This window comes from Delphinapterus leucas, chromosome 3 (assembly GCF_059928025.1).
Source record: "Delphinapterus leucas isolate spDelLeu-1000000601 "Yukka" chromosome 3, BTC_Dleu_Yukka2, whole genome shotgun sequence".
Taxonomy (NCBI): Eukaryota; Metazoa; Chordata; class Mammalia; order Artiodactyla; family Monodontidae; genus Delphinapterus; species Delphinapterus leucas.
In genome coordinates this window covers 110,609,661-110,623,513 of record NC_143131.1, presented here as the reverse complement: position 1 = coordinate 110,623,513, position 13,853 = coordinate 110,609,661, and the positions used below count along the sequence as shown (strand labels likewise).

General features: G+C 37.1%; 1 protein-coding gene across 1 annotated transcript in view; it reads left to right on the top strand.

The window, feature by feature from the left end:
* Positions 1 to 13,595, top strand: part of MEIKIN (meiotic kinetochore factor) — a 123,608-nt gene extending 110,013 nt beyond the window's left edge. The window contains exon 12 of the mRNA XM_089909288.1: positions 10,314 to 13,595. Coding sequence (XP_089765414.1) covers positions 10,314 to 10,451 — 138 coding nt within the window. The 3' untranslated portion in view covers positions 10,452 to 13,595. The remainder of the gene's footprint in view (positions 1 to 10,313) is intronic.
* The last annotated feature ends 258 nt before the right edge of the window (positions 13,596 to 13,853 follow it).

The window sequence follows — 13,853 nt, the reverse complement described above, 5'->3', positions numbered from 1 at the left end:
GGTAAGAAACAAGTAAAAGAATTTTAGCAGCTGAAAGAATAAAGGTTCATTTCTTGATCATGCTCTATGTTCATTGGGTTGACTTAGGGCCCTGCTCATAGAGCAGCCTGCATCTTGAATATTGCTAGAAATTATGCCAGTAAAAAAAAAAAAGAAAACTCTGGAATGTCTTCTTACATTGGCAATTAAATATTCTGGCCTGGAAATGACATTCATTACTTCTGCTCTAAACTCATTGGCCAGGGCTTCCCTGGTGGCGCAGTGGTTGAGAGTCTGCCTGCTGACGCAGGGGACACGGGTTCGTGCCCTGGTCCGGGAAGATCCCACATGCCACAAAGCGGCTGGGCCTGTGAGCCATGGCCGCTGAGCCTGCGCGTCTGGAACCTGTGCTTCGCAACGGGAGAGGCCGCAACAGAAACTCATTGGCCAGAAATACTCATGTGTCCTTACTGAATCAGAAGGGGAATAGGAGGTGTATGTTCTCCACGAAAAATAAAAAGTCTTTGAGAAACAGTACTCAGGACTACCAACATCCTTTACTAGGTTGAGAACTTCCCCTTATTTCTAGTTTGCTATGATGTGAATGTGATTTTTATTAAAATTTTTTTCTGCATCTATTGGGTACATACTTCTTTGTTGAGAGCGATTTTTCTCTCTGCTCTGTGATGCTATCATTCCACTGTCTTCTCTCTTACATACTGCTGTTGGGACTCTTCTATTACCCTAATTGTCATTTCCTTGTATATTATATGTATGCAGGAAAGGGTTAGATCATCAGACCTGCACTTTCCCAAGGTCCTCAGGCCTATCCTGTGGTGAGGCTCCTGGGAGATGACCTCTGAGCCCCTGGCATATCCTGACTGATAACAGTGTTTTTGTATGTTCTGAGCCAGGCCAGATAGTTTATGCTAGCAAGTGATTTATGGTAAACACCTGTTTTTGTTGCCTGAGGCTTTGGGCCACCTTGTATCAGTTTGACCTCTGGGGGACTGGGGTCTGAGTAGCTGAGGTCAGTCATGCAGGCACTGCATGCTTATGTGACTGACTCCAAATAGAAACCCTGATGCCAAGGCTCACTGAGCTTCCCTGGTTGGCAGTACTTTGTACATGGGAGAAATAAGTGTTCTCCATGTGACTTCAACTAGGAGTGGACAACTGGAAGCTTATCCTCCTGAATTCAGTTCTGTATGCCTTTTCTTCTGGACTCCACCCTATGTGCCTTTTCCTTTTGCTGATTTTATCTTATTTTAATTTTTAAAAGTAATTAATTGTTTGTATTGAAGTAGACTTGATTTAAAATATTATACTATTTTCAGTTGTATAGATAGTGATTCAGTGTTTTTGCAGACTGTACCCCCATTATAAGTTATTGTAAAATAATGGCTATAATCCCTGTGCTCTACAATGTATCCTTGTTGTTAATCTATTTTATACATAGTAGTTTTTATGTTACTCCAGTCCCCCTAATTTGTCCCTCTCCCCTGCCATCTCCACTTTGATAACCACAAGTTTGTTTTCTATCTCTGTGAGTCTATTTCTGTTTTGTATATATATATATTCATTTGTATTATTATTTTTTTAGACTCCACATATAAGAGATGTCATAAAGTATTTGTCTTTCTTGGTCTGACATTTCATGAAGTATAATATTCTCTAGGTCCATCCATATTGCTACAAATGACAGAATTTCATTCTTTTTTATGGCTAATGGTTCATTTTTTATATATATATATATGTTTGTGTGTGTGTGTGTGTGTGTGTATGTATATATTGCATCTTCTTTATCCATTTATATGTCAACGGACACTTGGGTTGCTTACATATCTTAGGTATTGTAAATAGTGGTGCTGTGAACATTGTGGTGCATGTATCTTTTCAAATTAGTGTTTTCATTTTTTTCTGCACATATACCCAGGAATGGAATTGCTGGATCAAATGGTAGTTCAGTTTTTTCTTTTTGAGGAGCCTCCATACTGTTTTCCATAATGGTCGCACCAATTTACATTCCCACCAACAGTGCACAAGGGTTCCCTTTTCTCCACATCATCTCCAACATTTGTTTTTTGTAGACTTTTTGATGATAGCCATTCTGACAGATGTGAGGTGATATCTCATTGTTGTTTCAATTTGCATTTCTTTAATAATTAGCGATGATGAGCATCTTTTCATATGCCTGTTAGCCATCTGTATGTCTTCTTTGGAAAAATGTCTATTTAGGTCTTCTAGACATTTTTTGATTGGGTGGTTTGTTTTTATTGATATTGAGTTTTATGAGCTGTTTATATATTTTGGATATTAACCCCTTGTTGGTCATATTATTTGCAAATATTTTCTCCCATTCTGTAGGTTGTATTTTCATTTTGTTTATGGTTTCCTTTACTATGCAAAAGCTTTTAAGTTTACTTAGGCCCCATTAGTTTATTTTTGCTTCTATTTCTTTGCCTTAGGAGACATTTTCAAAAAATATTGCCACTATTTATGTAAAAGAGTGTTCTACCTTTGTTTTCTTCTAGGAGTTTTATGGTTTCTGGTCTTGTATTTAGGTCTTTAATCCATTTTGTAATTTTGTATTTTTGTAAACGGTGTTAGAAAATGTTCTAATTTCATTCTTTTACATGTAGCTGTTCATTTTCCCCCAGAACCACTTGTAGAAGAGATTGCCTTTTCTCCACTGTATATTCTTGTGTCCTTTGTCATAGATTAATTGACCATAGTTGTGTAGGTTTATTTCTGTGCTTTTTATTCTGTTCCATTGGTCTATGTGTCTCTTTTTGTGCCACTACTCTGCTGTTTTGATTACTGTAACTTTGTAGTATAGTCTGAAGTCTGGAAGCGTTATACCTCCAGCTTTGTTCTTTTTTCCCAAGATTATTTTGGCAACTCAGGGTCTTTTTGTTGTTCCATACGACTTTTAGGACTATTTGTTCTAGTTATGTGAAAAATGTCATGTTTATTTTGATAGGAATTGCATTAAATCTGTAGATTGATTTGGGTAGTATGGCCATTTTAAAAATATTAATTCTTCCAATCCAAGAGCACAGGATATCTTTTCATTTCTTTGTATCATCTTCAGTTTCTTTCATCAATGTTTTATAGTTTTTAGAGTATAGGTCTTTCACCTCCTTGGTTAATTTTGTTCCTAGTTATTTTATTCTCTTCTATGTGTGTTTAATCAGGATTGTTTTTGGTTTTTTTTACTTTCTTTGTGTATAGAAATGCAACAGATTTCTGTATATTAATCTCATGTCATGCAACTTTACTTAATTCATTTATTATTGCTAATAATTTTGGTGTAGAGGCTTCAGGATTTTCTATACAAAGTGTCGTATTACCTCTTCTCTTCCAATTTGGATACATTTTCTTTGTTTTTCTTACCTTATTGCTGTGGCTATGCCTTCCATTACTATGTTAAATAGAATTGGTGGGAGTGGGCATCTTCTGCCCACTGTGTTCTTTCTGATTTTAGAGGAAAGACTTTCAGCTTTTCACCGTTGAGTATGATATTAGCTGTGGGCTTGTTGTAAATGGCTTTTATTAAGTTGAAATATGTTCCCTCTGTACCCACTTTGATGAGAGTTTTTATCACGAATGGATGTTGAATTTTGTCAAATGCTTTTTCTGTGTCTATTGAGATGATCGTGTGATTTTTATCTTTGCTTTTGTTATTGGGGTGTATCACACTGATTGATTTACGAATGTTGAACTGTCCTTGTGACCCTAGAATAAATCCAACTTGATCATGTATATGATCCTTTTTATATATTACTGGATTTGGTTTGCTGATATTTTGTTGAGGATTTTTGCATCTATATTCATCAAAGATATTGGCCTGTAATTTTCTTTTTTTTGTAGTGTCTTTGTCTGCTTTTGGTATCAGGGCAACGGTGGCCTTATAGAATGAATTGAGAGTGTTCTTTCCTCTTCAATTTTTGGAATAGTTTGAGAAGGATATGTATTAATTCTTTTTTACATGTTTGGTAGAATTCCCTTGTGAAGCTCTCTGCTCCTGGACTTTTGTTTGCTGGGAGCTTTTTTTAAATTACAGATTCTATTTCACTTCTAGTGATTGGTCTGTTTAAATTATTTGTAGCTTTTTGGTTCAGTCTTGGCAGGTTGTATGCTTCTATAAATTGTCAGTTTCTTCCAGGTTCTCCAATTTGTGGACATACTAACTGTTCATAGTATTATCTTATGATTTGGGGGGTATTTCTTTGTTGTCAGTCGTTATTTCTCCTCTTTCATTAATTATTTTTTTTCATTCATTAATTATTTTGAGTCCTCTCTTTTATCTTCTTGATGAACCTGGCTAAAAGTGTATCAATTTTTAAAATCTTTTTTAAAAAAACAGTTCTTGGTTTTATTGATCTTTTCTATGGTTTTTTCTCTCTATTTTACTTATTTCCTCTCTAACCTTTATCCTTCCTTCTGCTGACTTTGGGCTTTGTTTGTTCTTCTTTGTCTAATTCTTTTAAGTGGAATGTTAGGTTGTTTATTTGAGATTTTTCTTGTTTCTTGAAGAAGGCTGTATTGCTATAAACTTCCCTCTTAGAAATGTTTTTGCTGCATCTCATAGATTTTGGGAGCTTTTTTTTCCATTTCATTTGTCTTGAGGTATTTTTTGGTTTACTCTTCGATTTCATCATAGACCCATTGGTTTTTTAGTATCATGTTGTTTAGTCTCCACACGTTTGTTCTTTTCCCATTTTTCCTTCTGTAGTTGATTTGTATTTACATACCATTGTGGTTGGAAAAAAATGCATGATAATAATTCCTATCCCCTTAAATTTGTTGAGGCTTGTTTTGTGGCCCAGTATGTAATTTATCCTGGAGCACTTTCTATGTGCACTTGAAAAGAATGTGTATTCTGCTGTTTTTGGATTTAGCGTCCTATAGATATGTATTAAGTACAACCAGTCCATTGGGTTATTTAAGACCACTGTTTCTTTATTGATTTTCTGTCTGGATGATCTGTCCATTGATGCCAGTGGGGTGTTAATGTACCCTACTATTATTGTATTATTGCTAATTTCTCTCTTTATGTCTGTTAGTATTTGCTCTATATATGTAGTCGCTCCTGTATGGGTACATATATGTTAATGAGTATAATATCCTCTTCTTGTATTGATTCCTTTATCATTGTGAATGATAATTAATCTTCATCTTTGTTATAGCCTTTGTTTTAAAATCTATTTTGTTTGATATGAGTATTGCTACCCCCACGTTCTTGTTGTTTTTGTTTACATGAAATATATTTTCTATCCCCTCACTTTCAGTTTTTGAGTTTTGTGTGTGTCTTTAGCCCTGAAGTGAGCCTCAGATAGGCAGCATATTGAAGAGTCTTTTTTAATCCAGTCATCCACACTATGTCTTTTGGCTGGAGCATTTAGTCCATTGACACATAAAGTAATTATAGTAGGTATGTACTTATGCCATTTTATTACTTTTTTCCAGTTGTTTTTTGTAGTTGTTCTCTGTTGATTTCTTCTTCTTTTTGTTTCTACCATTGTGGTTTGATGATTTTCTTTAGTAGTGTACTTGGGTACATTTCTTTTTGATTTCTCTTTATCGACTGTAGCTTTCTGATTTGTGGTTACCATAGAAATAATATTGACCCATGATTATATCTACTTGTTTTAAACTTGTATTCATTTAAGTTCAAACACATTCTAAAAGATCTCCATTTTTTACTCCCCTCCCCAACATTTTGTGTTTTTGATGTCATATTTTACATCTTCATGCTTATCCTTTTGCTGGTAATTGTAGTTGTAGTTGCTCTTACAATATTTTGTCTTTTAATCTGCACAGTGGTTTATTTAAGTAATCTTCAATCCTTACTATATACCTGCCTTTCCTAGTGGAATTTTCTCTTTCCTCTAGATTCTTACTTCTTTTCCATTTAGAGACCTTTCAACATTTCTTTTAGAGTAGGTTTAATATTGATGAATTCTTATAGTTTTTCCTTGTTTGAGAAGCTCTCTATCTCTCCTTCTATTCTAAATGATAATCTTACTGCATAGAGTACCCCTGGTTGTAGGTTTTTCCCTTTTAGGGCTTTGAAAATATAATGCTGCTCCCTTCTGGCCTGCAAACTTTCTGCAGAAAAATCAGAGGATAGCGAAAAGGGGATTCCCCTGTATATGACTCTTTGTTTTTCTCTTGCTGCCTTTGGAATTCTCTCTTTATCTTTAACTTTTGCCATTTTAAGTATGACGTGTCCTGCTATGGGTCTGTTTGGGTTCATCTTGTTTGGGACCCTCTGTGCTTCCTGTACCTGGATATATGTTTCCTTTTCTAGATTTGCGAAGTTTTCAGCCTAATTTCTTCAAATACATTTTCAATCCCCTTTTCTCTCTCTTCTCCTTCTGGAAACCCTATAATGTGAATGTTGTCACACTTAATATTATCCTAAAGATCTCATAAGTTGCTTTTTTAAAAAAAATTTGTGTTTCTTTCTGCTGTTCTGATTGGATGATTTACATTATTTTATCTTCTAGGTCACTTATGCATTCTTCTGTATCACTTAGTCTGCTATTCATTCCTTCTAGTGTGTTTTTTGATTTCAACTATTGAAGTTTTCATTTCTGATGAGGTCTTTTTTATATTTTCTCTTTCCTTGTTAAAATGATCAGTGTTTAGATCAATTATTTTTCCTAGTTCAGTTAATATTTTTATTACCAATGATTTAAATTCTTTATCTGGTAAATTGCTTATTTTTGTTTGTTTTTCAGGGTTTTTTCCCTTGCTCTTTCAATTGAGGGCAGTTTCTCTGCCTTTTTGTTTTACTTAACTTTCTCTGCCTCTTTGAGTTTAAATCAAACAGTTACCTGTTATGGTCTTGAAGGGGTGTTCTTACATGGGAGTTTTTCTCTGTAGACTGTATGTGCTCAGTGCCTTTGGTGGGAGGGATGGATTTGATGTGGACTCCAGTCATGCCTTTCTTCAGTGTTGCTGGCAGCTATCACCTTGGAGGAGGTGGGGCTGGAGATGGAGGGGCTAGAACTTGCACAGGCTGTGAGGCAGGACTTCCTCTCTGCTGCATGGCTGTCACAACCCAGTCACAGCGGGTTCTGATCCTAAGCTGCTGGAGTAGAAGCCCTGAGGGTTGGGCTCATGCTGGCTCTGTATTTAATTGTTTTTCCTTCTCCCTGCACCAGGACCTTTGCCCCAAAGGAGGGCTTGTGTACCTACAGAAGTCCAATGCTCTGCCTGTGTTCGTCACATTTTTTCCCAGGTCATGGCTGCTCCAGATTTAGACCTGTGGTGTGGCATGGAGTGAGCCACACTCAGCTTGGGCTGGGGTACATAGCGAGGTGGTCGCGGGGAAACCCAGTGGCTGTGCTGTTGTCAGAAGTCTGGGCTGTTTCTGGGGCGCTGCTTGAGTAGACACCAGCAGTCAGCACTGCTGCTCTACCTTGGCTCTGCCCCAGAACCGGGTCACCTCTGCATCCCAAGGTCGAGTCTTTTCCCCTGAGCTGCTGCCCTACATTCAGTGCCACGCTGTGGCATGGAGTGAACTGTGCTGGGGCGTTCACTTCACTCAGGTTGGGGAGTGCTGTGAGGTGGCTGCTGGAAACCCAGCAGCTGCTGGGGCAGACCTCTGTCTTACCTGCCTGGGGGCAAGCCAGTACCTGTGCACTCCTCATGAGTGAAGTCCAGGTTTCATCAACCTTTCTGTCTCTCCCAGTGGTTCTCCAACCAGCCAAAGGGCTGAATGAGTAGATTCTCCCAAGAAAACTCTGGTACTGTTCAGTATCAGAAGGATGGAAAATGAATTCTGGGCAGGAAAATTGCAGATGTCCACTTCAGAGGATGATATGAATTTTACATTTGAAGAGGTTTCTGTATAATCTTTATTTAAAATAGGAGGAGCCCTTCATAAATATGTATCTCTACTTCTGAGTTCTAAGAGACAAGATATGTCATGTTTGAAAGATACGGTATTTCTTTATTCTAGAGACGGTCTGCTTGACGGGATATTGTCTAAATTAACTGACAATCCCTATCAAATTACCAATAGCGTTTTTTACAGCCCCTTTGGTACTTACTTTCTTGTTGTTATAGTGAAATTATATGAGGATGTGAAATGTATTTTGTCCATCATTTCTGCTTAAAACTATTCTGAGCTGAATCTTGAAGAACAACTCTGACACTGACCTTGACCCTGATCATTTATTTTGTTGCTCTTATTTGATGAGAATCCTATGGACCTAAATTGGAGATCTCATCCTCCTAAGATTTTTATCTGTTTCTACTACAAGTGTAGCTAGGGTTGAGTATCAATCTGGGACCATTTTGGCCCCCTTTAACGATTCTGGTTTTTTGTCACAATCTCAGGTTCAGCATTCCTTTCTTCCTGTTGGCCCATTTACGGTGTCCTGTTCTGAGCCAGTCACTGTGTCTAGTGGCATGGAATACATTGATTGGCTAGGCTGGGTCTTGTGACCTTGTTGGTGCTCAGAAGTGTTATCAGTGGTGCTGGGAAAACTGGACAGCTACATGTAAAAGAATGAAATTAGAACATTCTCTAACACCATGCACAAAAATAGACTCAAAATGGATTAAAGACCTAAATGTAAGACCAGATAGTATAAAATTCCTAGAGTAAAACATAAGCAGGATACTTTTTGACATAGTCGCAGTAATATCTTTTTGGATCCGTCTCCTACAGTAATGGAAATAAGAACAAAAATAAACAAATGGTATCTAATTAAACTTAAAAGCTTTTGCACAGCAAAGGAAACCATAAACAAAATGAAGAGACACCCTACAGAATGGTAGAAAGTATTTGCAAACAATGCAACCGACAAGGGATTAATCTCCAAAATATACAAACGGCTCATGCAGCTTAGTATCAAAAAACCAAACAACCCAATGAAAAAATGGGTAGAAGACCTAAATAAACATTTTTCCAAAGAAGACATACAGATGGCCAAAAACCACATGAAAAGATGCTCAACATTGCTAATTAGAGAAATGCAAATCTAAACTACAGTGGAACCCTCCTACACTGTTGGTGGGAATGTAAATTGGTACAGCTGCTATGGAGAACATTATGGAGTTTCCTTTAAAAACTAAAAATAGAGCTACCATATGATCCTACAATTCCACTCCTGGGCATATATCTAGAGAAAACTATAATTTGAAAAGGTACATGCACCCCAGTGCTCATTGCAGCACTATTTACAGTAGCCAAGACATGGAAGCAACTTAAATGTCCATCGACAGATGAATAAAGAAGATGTGGTATATTTATACAATGGAATATTACTCAGCCATAAAAAAGAATGAAATAATGCCATTTGCAGCAATATGGATGGACCTAGAGATCATTATACTAAGTAAAGTAAGCCAGACAAAGACAAATATCATATGATATCGCTTCTATGTGGAATCTAAAAAAAAAAACCAATATAAATGAACTTATTTACAAAACAGAAAGAGACTCACAGGCCTAGAAAACAAACTTATGGTTACTAAAGGGTAAGGGGGGGGTGGGGGGAGGGATAAATTAGGAGGTTGGGATTAATATATACACACTACTATATATAAAATAGATAACCAGCAAGGACCTACTGAATAGTACAGGGAACTATACTCAGTGTTTTATAATAACCTATAAGGGAAAAGAATCTGAAAAGATATATATATATATATATATATATATATATATATATATATATATCTGAATCATCACTGCACTGTATACCTGAAAGTAACACGATATTGTAAATCAGCTACACTTCAATGTAGAAAAAAGTTATAAAGGTAACCACTAGAAAGACTAAACGTTAGTGCTATGGGGGAAGGGATGTAAAGTGGTATAAAAAGGTGATTTAATTTAATCTATCAATTATAGAAGAAATAAATATTCCTCATAAAATTTCAAAAAAAATTAACTGAGTTGGGAAATCAAAGAAATCTAGTGTTTGGCTCTGACTTAAATTTATATTTATGTTTTAACTCAGTAAATCCTGTAAACTTTCTCTCCCACTTTGGAGTGCTTGAATCTCAACTCATTACTTTCTCTCTGTTTTTAAATAAGTTATCTAACCTCTCTGAACATAAGTTTCCTTGTTTTACAAATGGGAGTAATATAATCTGCTTTGCTGGTTCTTGTGAATATTAAATAAGCAAATGTTTAAAAACCAATTACCTAGTGTCTGGAGTGAAATAAGCATTTCATAGATGCTTTCTATTGTTAATATCTATGAAATATATGGATATCGAGACTATTTGCCTTTGAAATAAAATAAAACACTCTATAGATATAGTACCTGGAAAAAATATGCAATATCTGCTTTTTTCTTTTGCAGTTTCCTTCAAATACATCAGAAATATGTTGTATTATTAAAGCATCACCAGGAACTAGACAAGTGGAAAGTAAAGCTGTTATTGTAAGGAAGAAGAAATATTCTCTTCCTAAAGATACTCCTGAAGGTACTGTAGTATGAATGCAGAACCTACTTTTTGGAAGACACCAAACATTTTTTAATTGTAAATTCCTTATGTATACAGGAAGTTCAATTATAGATTGTATTCTGAGAGTTCTGGCATAAAGTGGAAATGGTAAAATTGTTAAAAACTTGGTCAGGTTTCAGAACCTGAGCAAAATAGTTTTTTGAAAGTCAGATACTTCATCTCTTGAAAAATTAGCTTATGCCATTGATTTAAAGTGTGTTTATCTAGGATACTTCCTCTTATAACTATCTGAAATTTAGTGTTATTGGGTTTCATATTTAGTAGATATTTCATTTTTAAAGATATGGAGATATTTTTGCATTCACTTAACATTGGTTGAGCACTTCCTCTGTGAAAGGCACCTTATTATAACTTCTTTATTTCTAACTATTACTTTATGATGACAGGATGTATACTCTGTCCTCATTTAATATATTAAGAATCTGAAGCTTAAAGTATTATAGTATGAAATTTGTCTAAGATCACACTGCTTCCAAGTGGTGGAGAGGAATTCAATCTTTAAAGGCTTCTAAACGCCAAGTTTAGGTTTTTCTGTACTTCTCTCACTGCATATCAGGCAGAATGTCTAATTACTCGATGGAGCTTGGGCACCTTCGAAAGGTAAGCAGGCAGTGAAGCAATTGAAACTTAATAGGTTATGTATAACTTGATCCTTGTCCCCATTTCCTCCACAGAATGTTCCCTGAGCACTCCTGAAGTCCACAGAGATCTTTTTATTTTTCTCTAAGTTCCTTGACTACTTAATTCGATGACACTCATTTGACACTGAATAATATACTACTACCTGACATAATTTACAATGCTGACTTTTCATATTCTTTAGGTTATGAATTTTTAAAGGACAGAAACCACATACTAGACTTCTTTCTATGTCTATCTCTGATAGCTTTTTTAGCATAGTGGTAGGGAATAGTAGATGCCGTATCAGTCAGAATTCTACCAAAGAAACAGAGCTAGTAGGACATATATAGCCACAATCTATGTATACGTATACAAAGAGATTTATTTCAGAGAATTGACTTATGCAATTGGAGGGTCTGGCTGAAAACTCTAGGGCAGGCTGGAAACTCTTGGGCAGGAGCTAATGATACGGTCAGTCCTCAGGAGGAATTTTTCTTCTTCAGAGGAACCTCAGTTTTGCTCTTAAGGTCTTTCAGTTGATTGGATGAGGCCTACCTACATTATCAAGGATAATTTCTTTACTTAAAGTTAGTTATTACGTATGTTAGCTGAACCTACAAAATACCTTCACAGCAACACGAAGATTAATATTTAATTTAATTGGGTAATGTTGCCTAGCCAAGTTGACGCATACAACTAACCATCACAGTCCACTCCATGTCAACTATGCATTCATACACATTTCCTTAAACCATATTTAATCTCCAAATAAAGACAATAACAAAGTCATACTTCTGCCTAACATAATACAACTGCTGTAAATAAAACTGAAAATGTACTAACTCCTTCCCCAGAAGAGGATGGGTGATGTTTGTTCTTCTGCTTGATATCATATAACTTAAATACTATGATATAAAGTTAACTGATATTAATACAACTTATGTTATATGATATGGGCATGAGAGAGAGAAGAAAACAAAGATATTTGCTTGACTAGTCATGTGGTCATAACGGGTATTTATAACTACCTTCCTCCACTACCCATTCCATATTCCCTCTCCCCTCAGTAAGCATCTCAGCTGGTTGTGGTTCTTTAACTGGTCAGGTGACACAACCCTCATTTCTGAAGGGCCCGTGCCGTTAGTAGTCCTGCTTAGATTGGGTTATTGTAGTTTTCCATTGACCTTAATCATGGGGCATGGTAGTACTAAGAGATGCTCTAAATGATCTCCTGTATTCCAGACATACTCTTCCCTACCTCCATCATGGAGTAGTAGTCCAGTTTCCCCTTGGTAGTCAGGATCAATCACCCCAGCCAGCACAGTAAGTTCCTTCTTTGCCTGTTGACTCAGAGGCATGAGAAGCTCAAAGTGGGCAGGTGGCTGTCTTAATTTCTAGTTCAGTGGAATCATTGTTGTGACTCCTGCATTACTCCCTTTGGAACTAAGACCTCTAGACCTGCAGAGCATAAAGTCATGGCAAAAGGAGGCAGAAATTTTGCAGTGGGTCACCAGGGGTAGTATTGAATAGTCTCACTTCCATTTCTACCGCTTGACTCCTGGGCCTGTGAATCCTGGCTATGGGAGAAACAGTACCATGTACTGGATGCTGATTCAGAGCATACACAACCTTCTGCAGAACCTTGCCTCAGCCCTGCAAGGTATTGCCACCTAGTTGGTGCTGTAACTGAGTATTCCAAAGGCCTTTCCACCATTCTGTCAGGCCAGCTGCTTCAGAATGGTGGGGAACATGGTAAGACCAGTGAATTCCATGAGCTTGGGTCTATTGCCAAACTACTTTTGCTGTGAAGTGAGTTCTGTAATCAGAAACAATGTTGTGGGATACCATGATGGTGGATAGGGCATTCCATAAATCTTTGGTTGGTGATTTTTAGCAGAAGCATTATGTGCAGGGAAGGCAAATCCATATCCAGAGTAATTTATTCTTACTATTCCAGTAAGAATAAAATGCTGCCCTGATCATGACGGAAGTGGACCAATGTAATCAACCTCTTGCCACCAGGTAGCTGGCTGACCTCTCCAGGGAATGGTGCCATATCAGAGACCAACTAGGTGTTGGTCTCTGCTGCTGACAGATTGGGTACTCAGCAGTGGCTGTAGCCAGGTTGACTTTGGTGAGTGGAAGTCTGTTTTGCTGAGACCATGCATAACCTCCATCCCTGCCACTATGGCCACTTTGTTCATTGGCTTATTGGGTGATGACAGGGGTGGCTGGGGAAAGAAGCTAATGGGTATCCACATAACAGGTCATCTTATCCACTTGATTATGAAAATTTTCCTCTGCTTAGATAACCCTTTGGTGAGCGTTCATGTGGGACACATATATCATCATGTTTTTTGCGCATTCAGAGAGTTCTATCCACATGCCTCTTCCCATATTTTCTTGGTACCAATTTTCAAATCATGTGCCTTCTGAGTCCCTGACCATCTAGCCAGACTATTGGTCACAGCCCATGAATCAGTATATAATCAAACATCTGGCCATTTCTCCTTCCAGCAAAGTGAACAACCAAATGTACTGCTTGAAGTTCTGCTCACTTTATCCCTTCACCAGTTTCCTTCAGGGATGTCCCAGAAAGAAGCTGTAGGTGCTATAGCTGTTCACTTTCAGGTGGTGTCTGCATATCTTGCAGAACCATCTGTAAACGAAGCCTCAGCTTTATTTTCCTCAGTCACCTGACCATAGAGAACTCCCCATGATGCCATTAAAGCAGGCAGGGAGAGAGAAGATAA